General features: G+C 58.7%; 1 protein-coding gene across 6 annotated transcripts; it reads left to right on the top strand.

Moving 5' to 3' along the window:
* Nucleotides 1–1,730: 1,730 nt before the first annotated feature.
* PTDSS2 (phosphatidylserine synthase 2) lies at nt 1,731–27,370 on the top strand. 6 transcript variants are annotated; one of them, XM_061407580.1, is made up of 12 exons: nt 1,851–2,067; nt 7,903–8,004; nt 14,931–15,013; nt 18,473–18,540; nt 24,194–24,328; nt 24,610–24,660; nt 25,067–25,180; nt 25,332–25,450; nt 25,782–25,896; nt 25,967–26,112; nt 26,472–26,530; nt 26,651–27,370. In XM_061407580.1, the coding sequence occupies exons 1-12, from the start codon at nt 1,886–1,888 to the stop codon at nt 26,662–26,664; spliced, it is 1,188 nt and encodes a 395-aa protein (XP_061263564.1). In that variant the 5' UTR covers nt 1,851–1,885; the 3' UTR covers nt 26,665–27,370. The 6 variants fall into 6 exon arrangements, with proteins under 6 accessions (XP_061263566.1, XP_061263564.1, XP_061263563.1 ...); XM_061407579.1 differs by having other exon boundaries at nt 1,852–2,067; nt 26,345–26,530; XM_061407583.1 differs by lacking the exons at nt 1,851–2,067; nt 7,903–8,004 and adding an exon at nt 12,920–13,003 and having other exon boundaries at nt 26,345–26,530.

The following is a 27,370-nucleotide window of genomic DNA, read 5'->3' as shown; positions in this document are numbered from 1 at the left end:
TAACTGTGATCTAAGAGTTCTGTTTTATTCCTTTTGGAATCTAGGCTAGGACTCTGGCAACTTTCTAGGGTTTTCAGGAGAACTTAGGGAAATGCGATCCAGTCATTTAAATGCTCTGAGGGCAGCCCTCCTTTAGGGACTCCAGCTGGATTCATGTTTAACATCTAGGGACCTCCCCACATAACCATTTTTTTAACTAAGTGGGTCAAAGTAACCTGTAATTACAACAGCCATTATGGGAAACTTGATCTCCCCAAATTCGTTTTTCTTAAGATTAAATTGGAAGACTGCAGTTCTAAAATTAAGCAAAATTGAATGGCATATTTATTTTCATTGGTAGTGCAAACAGAAAAAGACCTACCTTCCCCTTTACCCCCAACAGGAAGGCATCTCTCATTCACATTCAGCAGGAGAAAGGAAGCTTCTCTCCACTTCCCATAGCCCAGCCAATCAGAAACCACAGAGGCCCAACCCCCTCCCTGCAAAACCTCCTTACTTTGGATCCCCAGCTCCTCCAATGGACTCTGGTTATCACAGTCTCTATTCCCAGCTAACTCCAGAAAGAATGAAGGGATGGAGCCAAAGCAAAAACAATACCCAGTTGTGGATGTGACTGGTGATAGAAGCAAGGTCCGATGCTGTTGGACTGTGAAGAAAGTTGAATGCTGAAGAATTGATGCTTTTGAACTGTGGTGTTGGAGAAGACTCTTGAGAGTCCCTTGGACTGCAAGGAGATCCAACCAGTCCATCCTAAAGGAGATCAGTCCTGGGTGTTCATTGGAAGGACTGATGCTGAAGCTGAAACTCCAGTACTTTGGCCACCTCATGTGAAGAGCTGACTCATTGGAAAAGACCCTGATGCTGGGAGGGATTGGGGGCAGGAGGAGAAGGGGACGACAGAGGATGAGATGGCTGGATGGCATCACCAACTCGATGGACATGAGTTTGGGTGAACTCCGGGAGTTGCTGATGGACAGGGAGGCCTGGTGTGCTGCAATTCATGGGGTCACAAAGAGTCGGACCGACTGAGCGGCTGAACTGAACTGAACTGAACTGATTCCCGGCTCCCTCTTTTCCCTAGAGTAGCAAGTTCCCCACTTTGATCTCTGGATTTGCCTGTGCTCCACCACTGCTCACTGCTATTCCTAAATAAGTCTGCCTTTGCTGGTGAAATAACTGGCTCATTTATCATTAAAGGTGACAATATCCACGTACAGTTCTGCACGTTTTCATTTCTATTGAATATGTACCTAGGAACGGAATTGCTGGGTCACATGGCAACTCTGTCTCACCCTTTCAGGAGTTGCCAGACTTTTTCAAATGGGGTTCACTGAATATTTTTGCAGAGTGCTCTGTCTATATTAATAATCTGAGTCAACCAAGATCACCATGTCTACTCCTCTCTTAAGAACTACTCTTTGGCCACCAAGAAGCTACAGTCTGGAGATCCCAGTGAAGACTGGGAGAACACGCCTGGGGATAGGCCGCCTGGGGAGGAGAGTCTGGGGCGTGGCTCGGGGCAGACAGCCTAGGAGGAGGATCTGGGGCAGCCTGGGCGCCCCGCCCCGATTAGAGAGACGTCGCTCCTCCCGCAACTCACGCAACGCTTGTTACCTAGCGACCAGGTGGCATCCCTCCCAGCAAGCACTGTTCCTAACGCATGACATCGGAGACTACGAGTCCCAGGATACCCCGCGCCCAGGCGCTCAGACTACAAGTCCCACAATACACCGCCCGCCCTTTCCTTGCCGCCCCCAGCCTCTGCTCTCCAGAGACCCTGCGGAGCGGGCGCCGCGACCCCTTCCCGGCGCTCTTCGCGCGGTCTCGCGCTGACTCGGGTGCGTGGGGTCAAGGCGCGGGGCGGAGCGGCTAGGGCCCGGGCGTCATGCGAAGGGGCGAGCGCCGGGGCGCCGAGGGGCCGCGGCCGGGGTCCCCGGTGCCGGGGGGCAAGGCCTCGCTGGAGGAGCCGCCGGACGGCGCGGCCGCGGGCCGAGCGAGCGGGCCGGCCGCGGGCCGCCGCAGCACCGAGTCCGAGGTCTACGACGACGGCACCAACACCTTCTTCTGGTGAGGGACGGCGGCTCGCCGGGCGCCGGCCGGGTCGCGAGGGGCGTGGCCACGCCGCGCGGGTGGAGTGTGCCCCGGGACCCCGGGGCCGGCTTCTCGCCGCCGCCCCCGGACGCGGCCTGCCCGGTGTCCAGCCCCCACCTCTGACCCCTGTCCCTTCTCCCGGGAGGGTTTGGCTCCGAAGTCTCCTCAGAGCGGCTTTTCCTGACCTCCCTGCCCGCAGTCCCCCGCTGCCCTGCGTCCGGCCCCTTTCTCTGACGGTGCGGATGCCCTGTGAAATGATACCCTGCTCCCCCGGCGAGTGGGGCAGTATCCGCGCCGCACTCCACGCCAGGAGCCCAGCGGACGAGTGTGGAGGGAAGGCGCTCCCTCTCCTGAGTGGCCCCGCGCCAGGCCAGTCCTTTGACCCCTGTACAGCTCTGACCTAGCCACGCCTCGGCTCAGGCTCAGGCCGTCCTCTGGTCTGCCTTCACGGGGGGGTCACGGAGGGAGGGGCAGCCAGGAACAGAGGTGGAAGAGTTCATGGGCCGAGTTGGGCGCTTCTGCGTTTGAGGATCCAGGAAACCAGCCTTGGGTCAACAGGTCCCAGACATGGCTCATGCACCTGATGACCCAGTGACCTTGGGCTATCCTTTGCTTGTCTGAGCTGCTTTTCCGTTCCTTGTTAGAGGCACAAACCCTGTACCCTGGAAAATGTGCTTGAGAGGAGGGCTGTGGCTGCCCTTTGCTACTCAGTTCAGGTCCAGCTGAAGTTGAGTCCCGCCATGGGCCCTGGGGACAGCGGTGGCTTTGGGCCGCAGTCCGCAGGGATGCTGCACGGAAGCAGCTTCTTCAGCAAGTCTGGGAAGCCTCAGAGGAGGTGCACGTGCGGCCACAAGTGTCATATCTGACCCAGGAGAGGCCGCAAGGAGAGGGTGTGGTGGGGGAAGCAGCCCTCTGATGAGGTCGGTGTTATCTCCTCTTGTGCAGGCAGCTGCTTCGGGCAGGGGTGGGAGAGGGGTGGGTGACGGGACGACCGGCCCTGCTTTGGGAAGCTGCTGTGCGCCAGCGGCCTGAAGCCAGAAGGAGGGGGAAAGGATGGGGTGCCCTCCTCAGTGAGGGTGCGGCCCCGGAGCTAGTGACTTGAGTACTGTGGGACCCTGCTGGACATTTCTGTGCGTGGACCAGGCCATTGGCTGTCCTGCAGGACAGAGGGCACAGTCCTCCCACACCCGAGCTGCTGGCCACTGAAGGGAGACTGCGGTCCTGGAGTGGTGGCCCGGCTTGCTTTGCTTCTTTCCCGTTCATTTAGTGCTTGTCTTGGGGGCTGCCACTTGCTGCTTTAGGGCATACAACGGAGAGCGAAACGAGAAGCTTAGGTTCTGGCACAAGCAGGCTTCCTGTGCTGGGGGGTGCTGAGCACTGCACTGATCTCAGAAGGCAGAGAGTGAGAAGAGTGAGTGCAGGTATCTTTAGAAGCACAGACTGCCAGCCCATGGGTCCCTGCCCGTGGGGATGCAGAAAGGCCTGCCGTAGTTGGCTGTCCTTTGGGGAGGTCTGATGGAGCCTGGAGGGCTCTGAGGAGGGCGTGCCCCAGGGCTGCCGGCTCCGGGGACCTGCCTCCAGGGCGGGGGCCGCAGCCTCTCCACCACAGGTGTTGGGGTGCCGGCGTATGTGGTTTTTGTTGCATCCCGGGCTTTGCCCTCACCTGTGTAGGGGAAGAAGCTTCATGTTTCCATAAGGCAGGTAACCAGATGCTCACCTGGCGAGAACGACTCGCTTGTATTTGTAGGGCCCAGCCACTTTCTGAGTCTCCCATCATTGCCTTGCTGTGCTGGGATATTAAAAACTCTTTCTTTTTAATTTTTTGCTTTATGGAATTTTACTAATGAGTGTTACCAAAAAATTAAAGACTAAAAGGTATATATTTGTGGAAATGACTATATGTTCCACAGTTACTCAAAATAACTCTTCCATGTTCAAAACTTTGTTCTAACGGTTTTCGTTTTCAAAGAAGGTTGGGCTTCTTGGGGGTCAGCTTATCATCAGCGACAGAGTCTGGAGTTCAGATTGAGCCTTGGTGTCCTAGTCTGGGCTGCTTCCGGCCGGAAGGGGCAGAGGCCGGCAGGGTCTGCGTGGCGCCGACCCCTCTTGTGCAGTCATGGTGCCTTTGGTGGGGAGCGCCTCGGAAACGTCAGCACCACAGACTCTGGGAAAGTGTGCAAAGATCCAGCAGCTCAAAACGCCTAAGCGTTGTTCCAGTCCCTCTTGGAGACCCAGTGCTGACAGCTGCCTCTAAACGTTACCACCTGTAGGTGGAAGATAAGTGAATCGACACTGGGTCACCACGCTTCCAGTCAGGGAAGAGATGGGTGGTTGTGACGTTTGGGAAACGCTCGTTGTATGCTCCCCTCTTACAACACTGAGCCTTGGGTGAGTGCCCTAAATTGATTCTCGGGGCTCCGCTGTTAGCAATATGCTCTATTTATTTATTTTTTTTAGCAATATGCTTTAAAAGTAGGTATGAGAATTTGCAGAGCAGATCTTAGATGCCCCAAGTTCTGGGAAACGCCTTCCTCAGTCCTTGTGGGTTGGGGTTTGCCAGCTTCGCCCACATCTGGGCAGCATGAGTTGCCAGCTGATGCCTTTTTGGTCACGCTGGTCAGTGGCCCTAGGTGCCTCTCGCAGGCCCGGGACTGGCCGTCTGGTCTTGGCCTTACGTGGCCAAGCCGTCGCTCTGCACTCACTCTCACAGCCACACCTTCGTATCTCCTCTAATTGGCTTGGCAGACTGCCTCCCTGCCCATGCGGCATAGTGGGTTGGTCCTCTCTAGAGAGGGGCTGACGGCTGGGCAATCTCCACTGGCCGTGGCCGGGAGCCCACTGTCCTCATGCCCTCACGCTGGCCCAGCGGCCAAGTCACAGGATTCACGGCCGAGCGATCCCTGTGCCCAGATCCCCGCGTCACCTCTCAGCCAGGCAGCCCGGCGATGTTCTGGGAGCTCTGGCGTCTGGAGGGCATGGAGTCTTCCTGTGTCCTGAGCCCCAGCGTGTCGTTGTCGCAGCGTCTCTGTTCACAGTGAGCGCCGGCATTTGCGCTTGGCCACATCGAGTCCTCTTTGATCCATCTGGCCTTCCGACTTGGGCCCTGGTGGCCCCGGTCAGCGTTCATGAGGACAGTGCCTGGAGTGTCTTCCTTCCTGGCCCCCGGGTTTCCCTCAAATGTCTCTTCCCTTCTGTCGAGAGAACTTCCCTTGGTGGTTCTTGCACGGCAGGCCTGCTGCTGGATTCCCGCCTTCTTCCTCCATCCACCTTCACTCCTCAGGGTTGGGGATGCTGCTTCAACATTTCTTTCACTGCTTTACGAATTTTGTCCCACTTCTGGGCTCTGTGGTTTTTGAGGAGAAATCTGAGCTTAGACTTGGTGTTTGAGCTGAAAAGGAGCCTGGCCAGGAGTCTGTAGTGCAGGGGCCTTTGGGGCTTGTTCTAACACCTTGATTTCTGACTTATTCCTGTTTTTTGCTTTTTTCCTTTGAAAATGCTCACTAGAGTAAGCATGGCCCCAGCCTCTCAGGGCAGGCAGCTGGGCGTTCTGGAGCACAGGGGTGTCTGCCTCCCTCGGAGTGCAGGCTACAGACGCCCCGGGCTTGAGCAGGCCTCCTGTGGCTCCACCCAAGCCCCCTCTGCTCTCTACCCCTGCCAGTCTGGTCCTCACAGGGCGGGACCCCTTCCTCCAGCCATGTGGGCCCCACTGCTGGCCTGCCCTGTGCTGGCCCTCAGCTCTTATATGCAGGCCTGGACCTGCATCTCCAGGCCTGCTGTGAGGCCTTCCCTGATTCTGTGCCCTGCCCCTGCCCACCTCATCTTTCCCCATATCCAGCCCTCTGTTTGTGTTGCTCCAAGAGCGAGAGCGCAGGAAGGCAGGATTGAGGTTTGTTGGCATACGGTATATTCTAGCCAACGTGTTGTCTGTGTCACTTGGGCGCACTCACACTGGGTCTCCTCACCTCACGACAAGGGTTTGGTGTTGGTGTGCTGGAGCCGTCCTGGGCAGGGCTCAGACCCCAGGCCCCTGTCACCGACCTGAGTGACCCTGGCAATGCGGCTCAGCTCTGAGCATCTTCAGGGCCGAGGTGAGGTAGAGTCCCACGCCTCATCATTGTCAGCTCAGCCCTGGTGGGGTCTCAGTGACTCTGCTTCTCCTGTGCAAATCGGGTGGAAAGGGTGGGCTGCGTCCTCGACCCAGGAGAGGCAGCTGAGCTCGCCGCGTCCTTCTGTGTGTAGGCTGGTGTCCAGCAGAAATTGAGTTTCTGGGTCACCACCTCCAGGGAGCCTCCGGAGTGGCGGCCTGCAGCAGCGCTTTGCGGTGTCACCCGCGCCGGTCTCGGGCCTGAGACCTGCGTGGAGTTCAGCTGGCAGGCTGAGGTCCTGGAGCTCCCTTGCGGCCTCAAACTCACTCGTGAATATGTTACTATTGAATTTTATTAAAACAGTTAAAGTAGGAGTTTGTTCACTTTTGACAGTTTTAAATGCCAGTGTTGTGAAACGTGGTAAAAGAATGAATGCAGTGTCTGCCTTCTTCACTTGGAGCTGACTTACCGCACCCAGCTGTTTCTGTTTGCATGATAAAGAGCATAAAATACCAACTGAAGAGAGGGAGAGAGTCTGTCTTTGGGTGGGGGGACTTGCATGTAGCGTTCGTCACGTATCAGTTCTTCCTGTACTAACCAAAACTCTGTAGTTCCAGTTCGACTCCTCATGGCGTCTTTTGTGGCAGCTGTGGGCTGCTGTTGAGTGAAGATGGGAGAAAAGCGAGCGAGCCGCCCGGGTCGGGGACGCGGGGGGCCGCCGGAGGCCGGGGTGGGGGCTCCCGCGGGTCCGCACGCAGCCTCGCCGGCTGCGCCTCCCGCGTGCTGCCGGCCAGTTACGCGCCTTTTTCTGTGAGGTGTGTGTCGAGTCTTGTTTGCGTTTGCAGGAGACTGTCCTCACTGTTGAGTTGTAAGAGCTCTTCGTGTGTTCTGGGTACAGAGGCCTCTGTCAGGCGTGAGTGTTGAGAGTGTTTTCTCCAAGCTCGTGACCGACTCTGGTTTCTTCTGTTTCACGGAGTTCTGACGGCAGGCAGGGAACTGACGCTCGGGGGCCAGTCCTGGGCTCGGGGCTTCCCGCGTGTTGTCTGCCTGGGCGTCAGGACGCTGCTCAAGGCTGGAGGTGTCTCTCCAAGGACGCACTGCTCTTTTCGGTCTAGGAGCTGGGTCCCTGCCTCCTTTGCAGACAGCTGTTAGCAGGCAGGGGCTCCGGCAGGCGTGTGGCGCTCGACACAGCGCGGTGGCCCTGGCCGTGTTTCCGGTCACGCAGGCCTGCTGGCTGCCGAGAGCCAGCTCCTTCCTTCCGCGCGGGACGCTGCAGCCTCAGCCAGGTGGCCCGGTAGCGGGAGGGGCCACTTCCCAGCCCGTCCGGGCAGCCATCCCCGGCCCGGTCTCCGGGTGGGCGGCAGTGCTTGTGCCCCACGCCCTCAGTCTGGTCCTGGGGCCTCTCTCTGCGTCACCCTCGCGGGGCTCTCACGTGCGGTCATGGCATAAACTGCGAGGTTGGTCTCTCAGCGTGATCTGTCCTGTGACTTGAGCTGTGTGACCTGTGGCCCAGTCCCTCTGAACAAGAGCTGCCCGCGCTCCCCGCCGCCCGCCCGCCCAGCCGACACGCAGGCAGAGGACCGCCCGAGCGTCACGAGACCAGCAGCCAGCGGTCAGTGGGTTTTGAGCTGCAGGTCAAAGACGGAGCGCGCTCCTTCGGGGCGTGCCACTCGCGTGGTCACCGCGTGCTGTCCGTGCGCTGACGCGGGCTGTGTTTGTGTTGCAGGCGGGCCCACACCCTGACCGTGCTCTTCATCCTCACCTGCGTGCTGGGCTATGTGACTCTGCTGGAAGAGACGCCGAGGGACACGGCCTACAACACCAAGAGGTACCCGCCCAGCCTGGCAGCGGGCGAGGGTCTGCACTCCTGGGGCCCTGGGGCCTTGTGGCACTTTCAGCCCTTCTTCTGCCTGGCCCAGCCCTGGCACCATAGACCTGGCTCCAGGGAGGGCTCAGGGGTTCGGGTCAGCTTCAATGGGGCGACTTCCCCACCCATCCAACCCTTGGCAACCCAGGCCTCACCTGAGTGTCTGGCAGGTCAGCTCAGTTCCGATGCTGTCGCCCTGGGCAGCGCCAGGCCACGTGGCCCCAGGTTCAGCCCCTCCAGGCTGCACCCACCCTCTTAGCCCCCAGTGGCAAATGCGGTTGTCACCTGATGCTCCCTCCATGGGTTCAATTAGTGTGCTAGAGTGACTCACGGAAATCAAGGAACATTTTGCTTATTTATTATAAAAAGTTCACCATAAGAAGACTAAGCAACAACCAGATGGGGAGACACGCGGGGCGGGTGGTGGGGCAGGGGTGCTGAGCGCCTACGCGTCCCAGAGGCCCTTGGGGGGTCACTCACCCGGCCCCTGAGCTCCTCACACAGCGCGACCGATTGACTGAGGCAGGCCACTGGCAGTCAGCTCCCCCGCCCCCAGAGGGCTGGGGGACCTGTGGATGGTCCCATTTGGAGGTGGGATTCGAAACATAACCAGGGACAGCTTTGTGGCCCTCAGCAATTAGGGAACTCCGGGGGTTTTAGGAGTTCTGGCTAGACGCAGAGGAAGGCCAAATCCTCATTTCTCACTGTGAATCACGGTAACTTTGAGTTTGAGTGTCTGGGCTTTCTGGAAGGCCAGGAGTGGCTCCCTCAGTTGGCGCCGTGCTCTGCACTGGGCTGATAAGAGGCTGTTAGAAAGTTTTGGCCCCGTGTGAGGAGTGTGGCCCATCTTCTCTTATCTCCAGAAAGAAACTAGTTGGCAGGATTGTGTCCTTTGCCTGAATCCGATAGATTCTGGGGCCAGTCTCAGAAGTGCGTGGGGAAGATTAGCTGGTTTTAAAACTCGTTTCTGTGTATTTTCTACACTGGACGGACTCACCTCTCTCCTCTGGTCCCACGAAGCCCCCATTGCTGTCCAGTCCTGGGGCCCAGGCCCCACCTGCTCTGATAGGGCAGCTGGAGGAGGCCAGGCAGGAGGAGAGATGGAGGGCACCGCCCAGAGCCCACAGGTGCCAGGAGACTGTTGGTCATCATCGGCGGGTAGACTGGGCTTGTATTCCTTCACCCTTGGGGTCTTGCCCTCCGGCTGGACTGAGACGTGGACGCCAGGGTCCAGGACACGTGAGGCGCGTCTCGCCCTCCCCCATGAGGTGCAGGCCTCCTGCCCGGACTCCTGGGTCCACGCTCTGTGGGGTCCCCCCGCCTCCCTGCAGTCTCCCCATTGGCTTTGTTGGGTCTTCCTCTTCGTTCCAAGCTCTGCGTGTCAGCCCCCAAGTCTAGCCCCTCTGAGTGCCCAGTCCTCCCCGGCCCTCCGTGGTCACACCGCAGGCCGGCACACGGGGAGTGGGGCCCGGCGCCGAGGAGGCAGCTGCACTGCTCTTGGACCCGGGTGGGCCCCGGGGGGCTGTCCCCCCACCTCAGGGAGCCCTGAGGATCCGGGAGGCTTCGAGGCCGTTTGGCCAGGGCCCTGCTCTCGCCTCGAGGGGGCTTCTGACTGGAACTTGGCCTTTGCTGTGAATTTGTGTGCTGGCCCTGAGGGGAGGGTTTGCACCGTCTGCTGGGCGCAGCCATGCAGGGAGCCCGGAAGGCAGAACTTGGTCAGACTGAAGAGGTGTCCCGTGTGGCTGTGAGGTTGGGCCAGAGTCGAGCAGTCCTGATGTCACCGGGCCAGAGAGGTCCCAGGGGAGAGCCACTCTCCCCGCCCCCACCCATACAGAGTGTCTTGGAACACCATCCCAGGGGCAGGGCTGGGTCCCACCAGATGCTTGCTGGGTGAGTCACAAAGCCTTGCTGCCAGGGACCCCCACCCCAGCCCCCAGTGTCAAGGGGGCTTGTTGGCCACCCCGGGACCCCTGTGGGCACTTCCCCCACTCTTCATCCTGTGCCGGCCTTTCTGCCGAGCTGTCCGTGTCCGAGCGAGGGCACAGATGCCGCCAACAGGGCCACCTGGGTATCTGCCGAGTCCCCCATGTGATCTCAGCAGAGGCGGGGCTGGGGAGGGCAGGTGGGTAGGAGTTTGGGGCCCCGGGCACTGCTGTGCCCTCTCAACCACTTCAGGGCAGGAGAGTTCCCTCCAGGCCCTTGGGGCTGCCATGGTGCCTGGAGCCCGTCCTGGAAGCCTGCAGGCCCCACGCCTGCACCTGATCGAGGTTCTGCAGCTTTTCCCAGGGACTGGTGAGTGTACAGGACCCCTCACACCCCCAGAGGGGGCTCACCTGCTCCCCGAGTCAGCACCTCACAGCCTGGGCTGTGACGCGGCCCTCTGTCTCTCCCCGAGTCAGCACCTCACAGCCTGGGCTGTGGCGCGGCCCTCTGTGTCTGGAGGCTGCTGGAGCCCACGTATTTTTATTTTTTATTATGTCGGAGCTTTTGATGTTTGCTTCCCAAAGGTTATGGTTATTTTTTATTAATATCTATGTTAAAAATTTAGGAAATTGGTTTGCTTTCCCTGAACTTTGAAGTTCGCCTCTTTTTCTGGATCTAGCGTGTTCTGTCGCTTCAGGAGAGCAGACTCCCCTCCTCCAGCAGCTTTATGGGCGTGCCATCTAATATTTATGGGCGTGCCATCCGAGCCAGCCGGGTCAGCACACGCCACCACCAGGTGGGTGCACGCGGGCTCCCCGAGGCCGGGGGCCGTCTGCACCGCAGCCCACAGGCCCTTCTGGCCTGTCGTACAGTCTCGGCCGGCACGTGCCCTCGTGTCCGGCCCCTCCTGCTCAGCATGATGGTTTCATGACGCCCGTGTTGCCGTGTCTGTCAGCGGTCATTCTGGTCCGTTTCCAAGGGATGGTCCACTGTGTGGACACGCCCCAGTCCCTTGGCTCATTATCTGTTGGTGACATTTGGGATGTTTACGTACACGTGCACATCAGTTCAGCTCAGTCGCTCAGTCGTGTCTGACTCTTTGCGACCCCATGAACTGCAGCACGCCAGGCCTCCCTGTCCATCACCAACTCCCGGACTCCACTCAAACCCGTGTCCATTGAATCAGTGATGCCATCCAGCCATCTCATTCTCTGTCGTCCGCTTCTTCTCCTGCCTTCAGCCTTTCCCAACATCAGGGTCTTTTCAAATAAGTCAGCTCTTCACATCAGGTGGCCAAAGTATTGGAGCTTCAGTCTTTCCAAAGAACACCCAGGACTGATTTTCTTTAGGATGGACTTATGCACTTGTAAATGTGTAGGCTCATCAATACATGTGCAATATCAATGTATGTTGCCTATTTGTAACAGAAAGAAATACAATGAGCCAGAGGGGGAGGCTGCCCAGCTGCAGGGCTGGCTGCACACGGTGCAGTGGTCAGCACAGTGGTGCTGGAGGAAGCTAAAGCAGAACCCAGAGCCACACGGCCCCCTCGTCCTTGACAGAGGAGAAAGGCAAGTCAGCAGAGCAAGGAGCGTGATGACAAGTGGCCCTGGAGTAACCAGATCCTATATACTTTGCACAATAATTAATTCAAAATGGATTATAGACATAAATGTAAAATAGAAAACTAAAATTTATTGAAAAAAACACAGGAGAAAATCTGGTGATGGGTTTGATGGCTTTTTTGTCTGCGCCACACAGCACGTGGGATCATGGTTCCCAGGGGTCTATCTGGCGCCCCCTGCAGGGAAGCAGGTGTCTTAACCACTAGATCTCCAGGGGAGTCCTGATGGCTCTTTAAATAGAATGCCAAAAGCATGCTCTGTGGAAGAAAAAACTGGTAAGTTGGACTTGATTAAAATTAAAAACTTCTACTCTACAGAACACGCTGCTGAGACAGCAAGAAGACAAGCCTCAGGCTGGTGGGGGACATTCGCCAGACACGCGCCTGACGGCGTGTTTGTCTTCTCTGTGCAGAGAGCTCCAGAGCTCTGCACGGGGACTCCAGCAGCGCAGACGAACCTGGCGGGAAATCTGGAGGGAGACCAGCAAGGACGCAAGCCCGGGAAAGAACACGCAGCCCCGTGTGTCCGCAGAGAGCGCCGCCACACGCGCCCCGCCGGCCCCCGCAGGCAGGAGCGCGTCCGTCGCCAGTAGGAGCGGGAGCGTCCATCACAGGACGAAGCAGAAAGCAGCAGGAGCTGCATCTTGGTGTTTCCAGAGGAGCTGAATACTCATGGCCACACACAACCTGCACGGGGACCGTCACAGCAGCTTTGTTCGGAAGCACCAAACTTGGAAGCCACCAAAATGTCCTTAGTCGCTGAATGGGTGAACAGTGGACTGCATTTGTTCATACAGTGGAATATTATTAAGCAGTAAAAAGAAATGAGCTGCCAAGCCATGGAGACAGAGGTGAAGCTTAAATGCCTGTTGTGGAGTGAAAGAAGCGCATCTGGGAAGGCTGTATGCCACGTGTGCCCAGTGCTGTGACATCTGGACGAGGCGGCGCTGTGAGGGCAGAGGGACGAGTGCTTTCCAGGGGCAGGGCAGTGTGAAGAGGTGGAGTGGGGGCATTTGGGGAGCCTTGAAGCTGTCTTGATGCTGTAATGGTAAATACAGGACTGAACAACACCAAGCTAAGTGTGCAACTTGTAAAGACTTTAGCAGGCGGAGGACCCCAGGCGGGGATGCCGCTGTGAAAGGAGGAGCCCCTGCCTCAGCGTGAGCGCAGCGCCTCAGGGAGGGGCCGGGGGCAGGCGCTGACCGCAGTCACCGGAGAAAATGAAACGCTCAGGTGTAAATGGAAAAAAAAGTGTACAGGATCCACGTAAGAAAAACTGCAAAATTTTGATGACTGAAATCAAAGATCTGAATCAGGGGACCGATAGTCCGTGTTTGCTGATAGGATCTCAGTATTGGTGAGGTGTCATTTCTTCTCGGCCTGTGGATTCAGCGAGGTCCCAACCAAAGCCCCGTAAGTTGCCTTGTAGCCGTGAGTGGGGTCTGTAGGCGTGAAGGCCCGGGCCGCGCACAGAGCACTGTGCCCTGGGGCGACGCTGGTTCCCACGGGCGCGGGTCAGCAGCAGGCTCCCTGCTGCCCCGAGCCCTGGGACCACACAGGCGGCGGGTGGGGGCCGAGGGTCTCAGCGCTGGGGGCAGGTCACAGGCGACCGAGGGGAGAGCGACCCGTGGATAAGAGGTGCTGCTGGGCATCAGTGAGGACTCGGGCGCAGTGTAACGTGGAGCCGGGTTGCACACAGGCGAATCTGCAGTGTGCGTGTGTGCAGGGTTGGCACACACGTCTTGTTGTTCTGTTGGCCAAGAGGGTCCAGAGGGAAGGAGCACATGGGCACCCAGGTCTTGGTTCCCAAGACCATTCGTTCCCCAATAAAGGAGCCAGGCTCTCTGGAGAAATGGCTGATTCCAGGGCTGGGACAGGGAGCCCCCAAGAACGACCTGGGGTATCTTCCAGCACCAGAAAGAAGGGAATGCTAAAAAAAAAAAAAAAGTACAAAACCCCACAAAGATAGGGTATGTCACAGAGATACAGGAGCTGAATGAAAGCTCCCAGCAGCCGAAGCTGGAAGAGTGTGAGCAAAGAAAACAATCAAGTGCTGAATTATAACCCGAATACAATGTAGATACCCTCGAGTCCCTGCTGATGTCAGCAATGAGTCGGGAGAAGACAGAAGTGTTCCTGTCAGGCTGTGGAGCTGCTCCCCACCCCCATGCAGGGGCCTCCCTCCCGAGGGCGAGGGGGACACTTGCCAGGCACCCTGCGGGGATCCAGGTTGGCACCGGTGGTCCGGCTTGTGTCCATGGCGTGTACCCTTGATACGATGGAAAGATGGTCTTCTTAACATCTGTAGTCTCAGTTCCAAAAATCCTGTAGCCCTGATCTAGTCGTGAGCAGCGACAGCCTTCATTCAGGGGCACCCACAAAGCACCTGCCCAGTCTTCCTCAACACTGTGCAGGCATCCAAACAGGGGCTGCCAGAGCCTGAGGAGACGGCTGTCGTGCGGGGCCTGGGGCCTGGAGCAGGAAAAGGACGCTAGCTTAAAAACTGAGGAGATCTGGAAGAAGGAGTGCTGTGGACTCTAGTTATGTGTCAGTGTCGGTTCACCGGTTGTGACAGGTCCCAAAGTGATGGATGCGGGAGATTCTGTATTGTCTTTGTAAGTTTTCTGTTCTGAAGTTAAAAGATTATTTTAAAGCGTGATGTATTTGCTTTCCTCTAAAAGTGCTTCTGGTGGACAGGTTCTCCCAGGTAGTCTCGCCGGGTGGGAGGGCGTCTCAGTCCTTTCGCTGGGCCTGGAAGCGGGAAGTGTGCTTCCGCGCCCAGTCTGCACTGACCGCCAGGGCTGGGGCCCGGGCTCGGGGTCCTCAGGCCTGCTCCTGGGCCACGTGGGGTCACCATGGCCTGGAACGCGTGCCTTTCGCTGTCTCCTGGGGCTCCTGCTCGGACTGGACACGCAGCCCTGGGGTGAGAGAGCCACCAAGGGGCCCGCCTGTTAGAGCGGGAAGCCCTGGGACCCTGACAGCCTCTTTCCTTCTAGGGCCTTATGAACCCTGGACCGTCACGTGTGGGCCTGGAGGGGTGTTTGTTTGTTTGTGGTGTGTGTGTTTACCGCGCAGCCGCCTTAGCCCTTGACGGTGCACAGAAGCCAGCCCGGGGCCAGGGCCTTCTCCGGGGTGGTGGTGCCTCTGGGGGCCGTGCAGGCCAGGGCGGCGGTGCTCAGCCACCAGCTTCACCACGGCTGAGCCTCAGCTCTGCCCCACCGGGGGTCGGGGCGGTCCCCACCGTGGGTGCCCCAGGCTCCCTCCCACCTCCTGCCTAGGAGGAGCCGACCCACAGCTTCACGCTTCCGCACACTGAGGGCTGTTTGTTCTTTATTTGCAGAGGTATTGTGGCCAGTATTTTGGTTTTCTTATGTTTTGGAGTCACACAAGCTAAAGACGGGCCATTTTCCAGACCTCATCCAGGTAACTTGCCGTTCCTTTCTCCGTGTGTGCCGAGTGGCGGTGCTGTTCTGAGGGTCGCGTGTGTCTGTGCTGCTGCGTGAGTGTCCTGCGCGCCTCCCCATCGCAGGCGCCGGGAAGCCCCTCTTCTCCCCCGACTCCCCCGCTCTGGGCCCTCCTGTCCCGCTCCTGCCCACACGGTGCTAGTCAGGGAAGTCTTCCTGGGGGCGGAGGGGCCCTGGGACCGTGCAGGGCACTTGGCGGCCTCTCGCAGGTGCTCTGCGTTCCGCTGCAGGGCCCCCTGCTCTTCACGGCAGGGGGTCACTGGACACCCTCCGCAGCCGGCGCTCCTGTCTCCACCATCCCGCCTCCATCCCAGGGTCATCCTTTTAAATGAAAATAGAAGCCGCTCGTGAATATAAGCACCGATACGTTGTAGTGTGTGTGTGTGTGTGTGTGTGTGTGTGCACGCACATGCAGCTGCAAGCATGGCAGCAGCGGCTGCACTCGCGCCTTGCGTCCTCAGTGCTCACGCAGGCCTCACGAGCGCGTCCTGGTGAGCGCTTGAGAACTGGGTGTTTGGTGGCTGCAGTCCTCATCTGAACGTGCCACGTGCACGGATCCCGTCCTGGAATAACAGTGTGCTTGGGGTTTCCAGTTCCACGGCGATAAGCTAGGCTGTGGTAAGTTTCCACGTGTGCGCATGGGTGTCCCCACCCGATTACCTGTGGAAGCGGCAGATTAAGGGTCTGTGTTGGCTGTTGCCCAGCTTCTGTCCGGAAGGGAGGGCTTGGGGGCCCACGTGCCCGGAGGCTCTGAGCTGGGGGCTCACCAGCCGCTCGGCCCCCTGAGACGTTGGTGTGGCTGAAGCCTGCGTGGTCCCTGCCCGGGGCGTGGGGCGGTGTGATGGTCCTGGCCTCCCCAGCTCGGGCCGCAGGACCTTCTCCACTGGTTTGGGCCTGTCCACTGCTGCCCAGGAAGGGTGTGGACTCCTAACCAGAGTCGTGGAGGAGTGAGCTCAAGTGTCAGAAACCAGGATCAGTGAGAAACCAGGTGTGTTCCGTGCTTGTCACACGGGCTTGGAAGGGAGAACGCAAGCGCTAGGGCAGCGAGGCCACGTGGGCGCGGGGGCTGGGTGAGTCACCGGCGGGACAGGCGGGGCCCACCTGGGTCGCGCCCGGGTCGCCCAGCAGGACGCGTCGCGTGCTCTGAGCCCGGCTGCGGCTCCGGGCCAGAGGGGCCCCGGCCGGCCTCCTCTCTGTGGTGTCTGAGTCTGTGTTCCGACCGTGGCCTGGCCCTTCTTTAGTTTCTGCGTGTGAGCCTGTTTCTCTGCCAGCCTCGGTAGGTTCCCACGGGGGCACCTGCCGGACGTCTTGTTCACCTGGTACTCAAATCCTGAAATCAGGTTGCATCTACAGGCCGGGAGGACAGCATGAGGAGGTGTTTCGAGGTCTCCACTCCCCCGCCCTCCTGGGCCCGGCTCAAGTCGCTCCTGGGGGAGCAGACACGAGGCTCCAGGCCCACCGGACTGGGGAGCTGATTTATTTGGAAACTGGAATTGGGTCTGGCCCGTTACAAAGGCCCCCTTCCTTTCATGGTCTTTATTTTCACTCGCGTCTCTCTCTGAAAGCTGGAGTAGGTAGGCAGATGGCCAGTGCGGTTGAGGGGGCCAGTGTTGATGTTTAGGAAGAAAATACAAGTGCTCGTTTGGGGAGCAGGGCAGACGGACTCAGGGACCCAGCTTCAGGAGCCTCTGGGTGGTTCAGGGAGCGTGGGGCGGGGCTGGGGGGCGTGTGGAGACCCCGGCCGGGGGATGGACAAGGGCCTCTGGGGACCGGGGGTGGGGGTGCGTAGGCCTGGACTCCTGGTGGGCTCCGCAGTCAATTGGCAGGGGGGTTGGGGGCCTTTCTGACCCATGTGGGTGTGGACGAGCAGGGACAGAGCCGCCTTCACAGGCAGCGGCTGGGCACCACGGCTGTGTCCCCCTGCATCTCCCACCACAGCCCTGGAGCTGCTGCTGCAGCCTTGAGCCAGGGAGACTTTTCCAGGCGTCCCCATCTTCACGGGCTTGAAGAACGTTTGTCACCTGAGCTGTTTCCTTCCCAGTACATAGCCGACTTTCCCAGGAATTCACTAGCTTGGGTTTTCTGCCTGTGCGAGCATGGGTTCTCACAGGTCTCCTGGCAAACAGATGCAGGACAGGCTCCAAGGGTGCCGGGCCACCCCAGGGCCCAGTGTGTGCACAGCTGTGCCCAGGCGGCTGCCAAGGGACTCAAACCCAGGAGACGAGCACCGCACACGTCCCGCCCGCTTCTGGAGAGCAGGCCCGCACATGCCCGGCTCGCCTGCCGCACGGCCTGGCCCGGGTCGCAGCGAAGCTCGGGGTGGGAGCGCATGTGCCGTGGTCACGGATGACCTGGAATAGCTGTGGAATTACCGTGGGCAAGTGTGTGTGCACAGCTTATTTTTTAATTAGCTTTTAAAAATAGCCTGGGGGTGGGCTTCTTCTCTCCATAGACGTAAGCATGGGGAGAGCAGGTGCCTTAGGCCTCATTAAACAGGGTTAGGAAGATTCTTGGGGCAGCTCTAGACCTTCCCCTTCCCACTGTCTCATCTGCCAGGGAAGGCTGAGCTTGAGAGAGTGGAAGGCGGGTGGTGAGGGGGAGAACCAGCTAACACAAGGGCTGCTTCTCCCAGCTTTGTCGGGATATAATCGATACGTGACGCGAGTTTAAGGGTTCTGAGTGATGACTTCATGCACGTATTGCAGAATGGTTACTGCAGTACGGTCAGCACCTCTGCCACCTCGTGTAACCTCAGCTGTTTTTACGGTGAGAACACTTGAGGTGGACTCTCAGCGACTTTAAAGTACACAGTGTGCATGCCAAGTGTCGCCACTGGACAAGCGTGCTGACGAACTCAGGACAGTTCCTAAAACAAGCTGTCATCCCAGGAATTCGGGACCAGTTAACGTTAGAAAATGTGTTAGCGTCACTCATCACACTAACACTGAAGGTGAAAAACGAATTCCCATGAAGGCAGAAGAGTAGGTTTTCATATTCGTTCATGATAGAACCAATTTGATAGCACACTGGGATTAAGAGATTTTCTTAAACTTGACAAAAAGTCTCTACCAAAACCCTGCAGACCTACTTAGTGATGAGGGTTAGGAGTGTCCCCAGTGGACACAGGACAAGGGCCTTGGCTGTCGCTGCTCGTGTCCCATGGTTCGTGGGCCGTCTCTGCTGCGGCAGTGAGACAAAAAGACACGGACGATTAGGGACAGGAATGGAGGAAGAGGAAGGGAGAGCTCCGGAGAGAACCGCATGCTCACCCCGGGTTAGAGCTCACTTCCAGAGTCTCTGCTAGGACCCCGGGAGGGGCCTGGAGCAAGGCCCACGCGTGTCGGGCGTCAGGGAGCCGCGTGGGGTCTGCGGAGCCTCGGGGCGAGCGCCCCACCCTCTGTGTTCTCTGTCTCTGCAGCTTACTGGAGATTTTGGCTCTGCGTTAGTGTGGTCTACGAGCTGTTTCTCATCTTTATACTCTTCCAGGTAAGAGGTTTTTCTTGGTTGCATGAATGTGGGGTTCAGGTGGGTGTGAGGTGGCAGAGGAGGCGCTGACTTGTCACCGGTGGCCGGGCCAGTCGCCGTGGCCTCGCTTCCGGTCTGTGGACAACCGTGGCTGTGCGTGCATTTGTCCCTTCTGGCACGTGTTCGGCAAGGTGGTCAGTGGGAGGAGGTTGGAAACTCATCTCCTTAGGAAATCTCGGATCAGGATTTGTTGCCGCCGACATCTGTCTGATGTCTGAAGCGTGACTTCAATATTTGGTCTCAGAACCGTCAGCGAGGGCTGTGTGAGTTATCATCACGTGGGAAAGTTTGCCTTGAGGGAAGGTGTGCAGGGCGGGAGTCGTGATGCTGCGTGTATCTGTGTCTGTGTGTGTGTACACGCCAGAGTCAGCGGGGAGCCCGGCCCCCGCAGCCCCCCTGCAGCCACGGTCTGTCCCCTCCTCCCCTGCCGTTTGTCTCAGACACCTTGGGAGTGGAGCTGTGTGGCCCTTGCGGCCCTGAAGCTCACCTGGGTGCTCCCCTGCTGTGGAAGGTGTTTCTGGTGGAGGCACCGCCGTCTGTCTGTCCCTCCAGCAGTGTGGGCTAGCGTGGGACGGGTGTGAGAGGAGCAGCTCAGAGCCTCGGCACAGGCTCTGTCGTGACCTGACCCCGGGAGGGCTCCTGTGTCGTGGCGGGTCGGCCTGATAGCCGGGGCCCTCACAGCTTTGGCCGTCATCAGAATCTTTTATTTTAGCCAGTGTCTTTTCATGGGTTTCACTGCATTTCTAGAATGGCTCGTGATGTTTACCAACTTCTCCTGCATTTATGACCCAGGAAGCAAACATCCTCTTTGGTGAAGTTTTATTTTTGCCATTTTGAGAACCCGGGTGGTTGGTTACTGTAGTGTTGGGACTTTGACGCTGTCCCTGCGCAGGGCCCTCTGCCGGCAGCCTGCACGTTCCTCCCCCGAGGCTGCAGCTGGGCCTTGTTCTTTTAACAGTGGTCGGCCTGGCGTCTTATCTTTTTGTGCTTTTGATGTCACGTGAAAGACTTCTTTGTCCAAGACCAGTTGATTAAGATTTTCTCCTGTGTTTCCTGTTAAGACCTCCACAGTTTTATATTTTACACCAAGATTGTTCATTCATGTTGAGTTTCTTTTTACATTTTGTTTTGGAATAATTAGATTCACAGGAAGTTGTGAAAAAATTACACAGGTAGGTTCTCTGTTCTTTACCCAGGTCCTCGATATTTTGCCTAAATAAAGATGGCGTGTGTGCCTGAGGTTAACACAGTACTGTGAGTCAGCCACTGTTCAGGCAGTGTGCTGTGTCTGACTCTCTGTGACCTCACGGGCTGCAGAAGACAGGCTCCTCTGTCCTTCACTGTCTTCCAGAGTGAATTTGTGTCCCCTGAGTCGGTGATGCTATCTACCCTTCTCATTCTCTGCCACTCCCTTCTCCTGCCTTCAGTCTTTCCCAGCATCAGGGTCTCTTCCAGTGAGTCAGCTCTTCACATCAGGTGGCCAAAGTATTGGCACTTCAGCTTCAGCCTCAGTCCTTTCACTGAATATTCAGGGTTGATTTCCTTTAGGATTGACTGGTTTGATCTCCTTGCAGTCCAAGGGACTCTCAGGAGTCTCCTCCAGCACCAAGTTCGAAGGCATCAGTTCTTCGACTTGCTGTCTCTTTTATTGTCCAGCTCTCACATCCGTACGTGACCGCTAGAAGAACCACAGCTTTGACTGGACTGACCTTTGTCGGCAAAGTGAAGCTTTTCAATGCGCTGTCTAGGTTTGTCATCACTTTGCTTCCAGGGAGCAAGCGTCTTAATTTCATGGCCGCAGTCACCATCTGCAGTGGTTTTGGAGCCCAGGAAGTAGTCTGTCAGCTCTTCCACTTTATCCCCTTCTATCTGCCATGAAGCGGCGGGACCAGAGGGGCTCCTCCGGTGGCTCAGCAGTGAAGAATACCCCTGGGATGTAGAAGGCGTAGGAGGCCTTGGGCTTGGGCCCTGGGTCGGGAAGATCCCCTGGAGGAGGGCATGGCAATCTACCCCAGTATTCTTGCCTGGAGAATCCCGTGGACAGAGGAGCGTGGAGGGCTGCAGTCTACAGGGTTGAAAAGAGTCGGACGTAAGTGACTGAGCAGGCGTGCGCAATGGGACTGGATGCCTGGTCCTAGTTTTCTGAGTGTTGTGTTCTAAGCCAGTGTTCTCACTCTCCTCTCACTGGCACCAAGGGGCTCTTTAGTTTCTCTTCACTTTTGGCCATTAGAGTCAACTATGCTTCAATTTAAAATAAATACATATAAGACAGTATCAAACCAAGACATTGATATTGATGCAGTCCATAGAGCAGTTTTACTCACTTGTGCGTGCACAGACACACACGTGTATGTAGAATTCGGTACAGTTTTGGGGAGGTTTATTGCAATGCATTTAATTAAAAATTTGTTTAATTATAGTAAAAAAAAAAAATTCTGTAACATAAAATTTGCCATCTCAACCATTTCCAGCTCGGGACACTAGAGCGTTCACCAGGCTGTGTTACCTTCCCCACCATCATCCCCAGAACCTGTTCATCTTCCCAAATGGACACTCACTGCCCTTCCGCCACGGCCCCAGCCCCTGGCCCCCCATCCACCCTTGTGTCTCCGGATGTGACCCCTCCAGGGACGTCCTCTGGGGGGAGTCAGACAGCACCCGTCCTTCTGTGACTGGATCGCTTCTCTGAGCCTCGTGTCCTCTGGGGGGAGTCAGACAGCGTCCGTCCTTCTGTGACTGGATCGCTTCTCTGAGCCTCGCGTCCTCGAGGTTCATCCGTGCTGCAGCCTGTGTCAGGCTCTCCTTCCTTCTCAAGGCTGAGCAGCGTCCCGTGGTGTTGATGCCGCGCCTGTGTGTTCACTCATGCTGAGCGGGCACTTGGGTTGCCTACACTTCTGGTGACTGTGTAACGCCGCTGTGGATGCGGGTGTGTGAGTGTCTGTTCAGCCCTGCTTTCCCTTCCTCTGAGGACCCGCCTGGAAGTGGTTAATCTCTAGAGGAGCCGCAGGACTGCGCTCCACTGCGGCCAGGCCCGCATTGCAGCCCCGCAGCCACGCACAGCTCCCCGTTTCTCCGCGTCCCCCGGCTCTTGGTGTGAAGGGTGGCATCTCCTGTGGTTTGCTTGCATGCCCTGATGGCTCGTGACACTGGGCATCTCTGCACGTGTTTGTGGACATCGGTATGTCTTGGGGAGACCAGTTTTTGTTCTGGTTGATTTTTATTAATAGTCCATACTTTGTTTTATTTATTTAAAAGAAACTTTATTTTAATGCAGATTTACAGGATTGTGAGGTTGGTGTGGAGAGGTTCCATTAGTCCTTCACCAAGTTTCTCCTGTTATGAACGTCTTACACTAATGTGAATCGTCTGTTACAGTTAGTCATTGTTAGGTAAAACCCACACCTTCTCTCAGTTTATCCTTCTCTGCAGCACAGGACTCTTGCCGTACGCGGGTCTTTGACTTCTCCCAGCAGTGCTTTGTGGGTTTCAGAGTGCAGCCCTAAGTATCTCTCTTCCTGATGCTGTCCTCAGTGGGCTTATCTTGGCTTCACACTGCTCTGCTGGTCCTGGCATCTGGAAACACGGCCTGTTTGCTATGTGCTGTCAGCTGCACCTGACTCATTCGTTCTCACAGCTCTGCTGCTGTTCAGGGGGCTTCTGAGGGGGTCTCTGCAGGAATACGGGGGTTCACGTCTTCCTCACCAAGCTGAGTGTCTGTCCATCTCTGGCCTCACTGCCCAGCACCAGCCTTCCCACCCCCAACTTCTCAGTAGGGAGCCTTCATCAGATGCTCTTTATCAGTGGAGGAACTTCCATTCTTCCTAATTTGTTGAGTGTTTTTATCATGAGAGGCTGTTGAATTTTGTTGGTTTGATGCTTTTCTTTTGCATCAGATGACATGATCATGTGGGTTTTCCCCTTTATTAACAGGATGTGTTAACTCGTTTATTTTGAACCAGCTCAGCACTGGGATGAACCACTGGGTCGTGGGGCATGGCCCTCTGTATTTGCTGCTGGACTTGTTTGCCTAGGACTCTGCAGAGGATTTCTGCGACTGTCTTCATGAGAGACACTGTCTGTAGTTGGCCTGGCGTGTGTTTTCCTGGCTTTGCTCCCAGGGTTGCAGGGGGCGTGACCGGTGTTCCTTTTAGGATTTGACACACATCCTGACCGCTGGTGATGGTCCAGATCCCTGGCAGGCGTGTCTACCAGGTTCCCCGCCCCGGCCCTCAGGAGGGAGGCCCCTCTCCGGAGCAGGAGCAGCTCCACAGCCCAGCGGGAAGCCTGCGGGGGTCGTGTCTTCTCCCCAACTCGGTTCTGACATCAGCGCCCCCTCGCGGTCATCTGCGTTATCCTCGGGGTTATAAGTTGGTATTTGTTCTGTTGCTCAAATTGTTCCGGTTTTGGCTGCAGGGCGCGCTCACAAGCCCGATCTTTGTGGGATCTCGGTGTTTTGTTTCATGTTTCTGAGCACCTCCCTCCTTTTGGTGCTAGAAGATACCCGCACCCAGGCCCATCTTGGGGCCCCTTGCCCCAGCCCTGGAGTCAACCATTTCTCCAGGGAGCCTGGTTTCTTTGGAATGGTCTTAGGAACCTAGATCTGGGCCCTGTCAGTCAGCAGCATGGAGCCATGTGGGTCCTGGCCTTTGTGTGCAGATTTCTGCCCGGCTGCTGCCCTGTCCCAGAGGGTCCAGGAGTCAGTCGGCCTCCTCGGCCTTCCCTTGAGTGGAGGCTCCTGGTCTGGCCTCTGGGTTTGGTTGATGAGCCCGAGGCTGGGACGGCAGCTGACTTCCTCAGATGCCCTGAGACAGACTGGTTACACTTGCACTGCTCACATCTGAGGCGTGAGTGTCCAGGGCCCTGAGTCCCGCTGACCTGGCACCAGGGTCTGGGGCCATCCTGACTTGGGACGCAGTGCTGACAGGTGCTGCCCTGCTTCCTGGGCCTCAGATCCCACGTTCCCAGAGCACATGTGGGGACGTTTCAGTTCGTGGCATCACCTCGGTCATGTGACAAGATGCAGGTCTGGGTGCCGTCTGTCCGCACACCACAGACCACATCTCGTCACCCCACCTGGAACCTCCTCCCTGTGTGTCCCTTGGCCGGTACTCGGGGTCCTGATGACAAGTGTCTGGGGCCCCAGCTGGTGGCCAGAGGGGGTAGAGGGACGAACAGGGCTCTCTTGCTGGGGGTCCTCCCCTCCTGGGGGTGACACCCAAAGTCTCTGTGCTGGGTCTAGAGGCATGTTTGGCTGATGCTGGCGCCTTCGTGTCAGGAGAGGCTGCCTAGGCGCTGTGTGAAGAAGCACACCCCGCGATGCCGTCCCTCTGTGTGCGGTCCGGCCGGAGCAGACGGGCAGGAGGGGAGCAGCGATCCGGCCTGAGCAGCCTGGGGCAGGGGAGGGAGCGGCGATCCGGGCCTCTCCAGGGTAGGAGAGGGGGATTGGCCATCTGGGCCTCTCCATGGGGGCATGGGGACACCCTCGGACCTGAGACGCCCCCGTTCTGCCCGCCCCACGTGGGGCCACACTGAGACAGGTGCTTCCCCTCCTGGTTGGTGGGCGCCGTCTGGACACTGCAGACCCGCCCTGCTGACGCGGGCACTGGCCTTGCAGACCGTCCAGGACGGCCGCCAGTTTCTGAAGTACGTGGACCCCAGGTTGGGGGTCCCACTTCCAGAGAGGGACTACGGGGGAAACTGCCTCATCTACGATGCAGACAACCAGACCGATCCCTTCCACAACGTCTGGGTGAGTGCCCGGGAGCGGTCACCTGACGGGCCTCACGCTATGGGGGCTCCTCCGGCAAGCCAGTACCATGTCCTGGGCGTGAAGCTGGCGGATTATTGGACAGGCTCTTGGGCGCTGCCCCAGTCGTGGGTGTTTCTGGAACCTGAGTCATTCTGCAGACTGGACGGGGTGGGGGCCCCGGGGCTGAGCGGCTCACGTGTGAGGGTGCCCTCTGGTGGTGGCAGGGTCCCCTCCCAGCGCGCACTGGGGGACCGAGCACGAGGCCTGCATCTGCCCCACAGGACAAGCTGGACGGCTTTGTGCCTGCACACTTCATCGGCTGGTACTTGAAGGTGGGTACCTCCTTGTTGGACAGGTCTCCTGGTTTCAGGCCCACCCTGAGCTCTGGGCTGTTTTCCAGCCATGAGGTGAGCAGGACCCACAGTGCTGGACGGGCAGGCTACTGGGCTTGGGGCCCCAACCTGACCTCATGTGTCCTGGGCATTGCAGTGGCCAGCAGAGAGCAAAGGAGACCAACCCACGGAGGCCTCCGGTCCCTGGGTGGGATAAGCCCGTAGCTAACTGCTCACACCCCTAGGTTGGGGCACACCTGAGAGTTGCCTCAGTGTCTCGAATCGGGGCAGCTGGAGTGGAAGCTGCCCCCCTACCTGTGTGTCCCTGAGGACTGTGGGGCGGGGAGGGGCAGGCTGTCCCTGAGGGTCCCACCGCGGAGAGCTGACGCCCTGGCCTCGGCCACAGACCCTGATGATCCGCGACTGGTGGATGTGCACGATCGTGAGTGTGATGTTCGAGTTCCTGGAGTACAGCCTGGAGCACCAGCTACCCAACTTCAGCGAGTGCTGGTGGGACCATGTAGGTGCCCCCGTCCCCACCACAAGCCCGTGCCTCCATCCCCACCGGCCACACCATGGGGGGAGGAGGGCAGCTCCCGGTCCCCTCCGACAGGGCCTTCGGTGCTGGGGGCCCATGGCGCCGCCACCTCCCACCTGGCTCCCACCCCCAGTGGATCATGGACGTGCTTGTCTGCAATGGGCTGGGCATCTACTGTGGCATGAAGACCCTCGAGTGGTTGTCCCTGAAGACATACAAGTGGCAGGGCCTCTGGAACATTCCAACCTACAAGTACGTCTCTAGAGCTGCTGATATGGCGGGCCTGGGCCCTGGTGCGGGGCCTGGGGGGCTGGAGGCCCTGTGGGGAGGGGCCGTGGGCGAGGGTGCTGCCTCCTGTGAACACCTGGGATGTGACCCTGGGCATCGCTCTTACGGCGACCAGGACATCAGCCCATCCTGGCCACCAAGCTCCCTGTCTTCCCTGCCAGCCCTTCTGGGGTCATCCTCCCCGGCTGCCTCCCTCTTCGAAGAAGTAAAGAAACTGTCCAGGAAAAGGCCTGGGGGGCTGGGGAGGTGGGCATGTCCCGAGCGCGCTGCCCTAGCTGATGGGCGCTGGTTCCAGGGGCAAGATGAAGAGGATCGTGTTCCAGTTCACGCCCTACAGCTGGGTCCGCTTCGAGTGGAAGCCGGCCTCCAGCCTGCGCCGCTGGCTGGCTGTGTGCGGCATCATCCTGGTGGTAAGGCCGGCGAGGCTGGGCTTCCCGCGCACCCCAGCCCGGGCTCCCAGCCACCCTCCTCTGCCCCCAGTTTCTGTTGGCAGAGCTGAACACCTTCTACTTGAAGTTCGTGCTGTGGCTGCCTCCCGAGCACTACCTGGTCCTCCTGCGGCTCGTCTTCTTCGTCAACGTGGGCGGCGTGGCCATGCGGGAGATCTATGACTTCATGGACGACCCGTAAGGGCCGCGGGGCGGCGGGGGCGGGGCCTGGGTGGTGGGTGTGGGCGGGGCTGGGGCGGCGGGGGCGGGGCCTGGGTGGTGGGTGAGGGCGGGGCTGGGGCGGCAGGGGCGGGGCCTGGGTGGTGGGTGTGGGCGGGGCTGGGGTGGCGGGGGCGGGGCCTGGGTGGTGGGTGGGGGCGGCGGGGCGGGGCCTTCCTCGGCCTCCGCGCAGCCCCACCTCCCTCCGCAGGAAGCTGCACAAGAAGCTGGGCCAGCAGGCCTGGCTGGTGGCGGCCATCACGGTCACGGAGCTGCTGATCGTGGTGAAGTACGACCCGCACACACTAACGCTGTCCCTGCCCTTCTACATCGCCCAGTGCTGGACTCTCGGCTCCGTGCTCGCCCTCACCTGGACTGTCTGGCGCTTCTTCCTGCGGTGAGCGCCGCGGCCCCGGGTGTCCTGCCTGCCGCCCCAGGCCCTGAGCTCCTCTGCGAGGCGGGATCCAGGGACCCCACAGCGGGCCGGCCTGTGGTGACGCACCCCCGCTGCCCGCAGGGACATCACCCTGAGGTACAAGGAGACACGGCGGCAGAAGCAGCAGAGCAGGGACCACCGGGGCAGGGCCGACGGCAGCGTGGACGGGCGCACGCCCGGGCCTGATGATGCCTCGGGGTCCGAGGAGGCCGACAGAGAGGGGGTGCCGGCCCCACACTGACGCCTGGGCCCTCGGTCCTTGGTGATTCTCAACATGAACCTTCCAGCAGCCTCAGCCCTCAAGGTCCCATTTCCCTTTCCTCCTGTGTGCACGATGGCACTGGGCTCGTCGTGTGTGCTTGAGTGCGTGCTCCTGGCTCCAGGGCTCCCCCTGGGCCTGCCAGTCCCTGTGAAGCCAGAGCCCCTGCCCCTCTGTGCAGTCAGTCAGCCTGGGGTCTCCGCGGCCCCGCACTTGGGCACCCAGATGGCCTGGCCAGAGCAGTGGCATCATGGTGCCCGCCTGCTCCCTGGGCCCCGCCAGTCCCCCACGACCCCCTGGCGGCCTGTGTGAAGGATAGTTGTCCAGGGACACCCTGAAGAGGCTGAGGAAGGGCACATCCCCTTCCTCGGGATCTTCCATCTGACCCTCTAACCCGGAGGGCGCGTGGACGGTGCTGGAGGCAGAGACTCTGAGGCCTGGTCCCCACCGTCACGAGAGTAGGTCATGAGGGTCTCTGTGGCCCAGAGTTGAGGTCACCTCCATGAGCAAACAGCAAATAAAAGCCATGGTGGAGGCCTGCA

This window comes from Bos javanicus, chromosome 29 (assembly GCF_032452875.1).
Source record: "Bos javanicus breed banteng chromosome 29, ARS-OSU_banteng_1.0, whole genome shotgun sequence".
Taxonomy (NCBI): domain Eukaryota; kingdom Metazoa; phylum Chordata; class Mammalia; order Artiodactyla; family Bovidae; genus Bos; species Bos javanicus.
Note: the sequence above shows the minus strand (reverse complement) of the source record. Positions and strands in the feature narration are given on the sequence as shown.

Coding starts and splice junctions, on each gene's coding strand:
- PTDSS2 (XM_061407579.1), top strand. CDS start 1,886: ATGCGAAGGGGCGAGCGCCGGGGCGCCGAGGGGCCGCGGCCGGGGTCC. Junction 25,451..25,781: donor TGGAACATTCCAACCTACAA/GTACGTCTCTAG, acceptor CGCTGGTTCCAG/GGGCAAGATGAAGAGGATCG. Junction 26,113..26,344: donor TATGACTTCATGGACGACCC/GTAAGGGCCGCG, acceptor CTCCCTCCGCAG/GAAGCTGCACAAGAAGCTGG.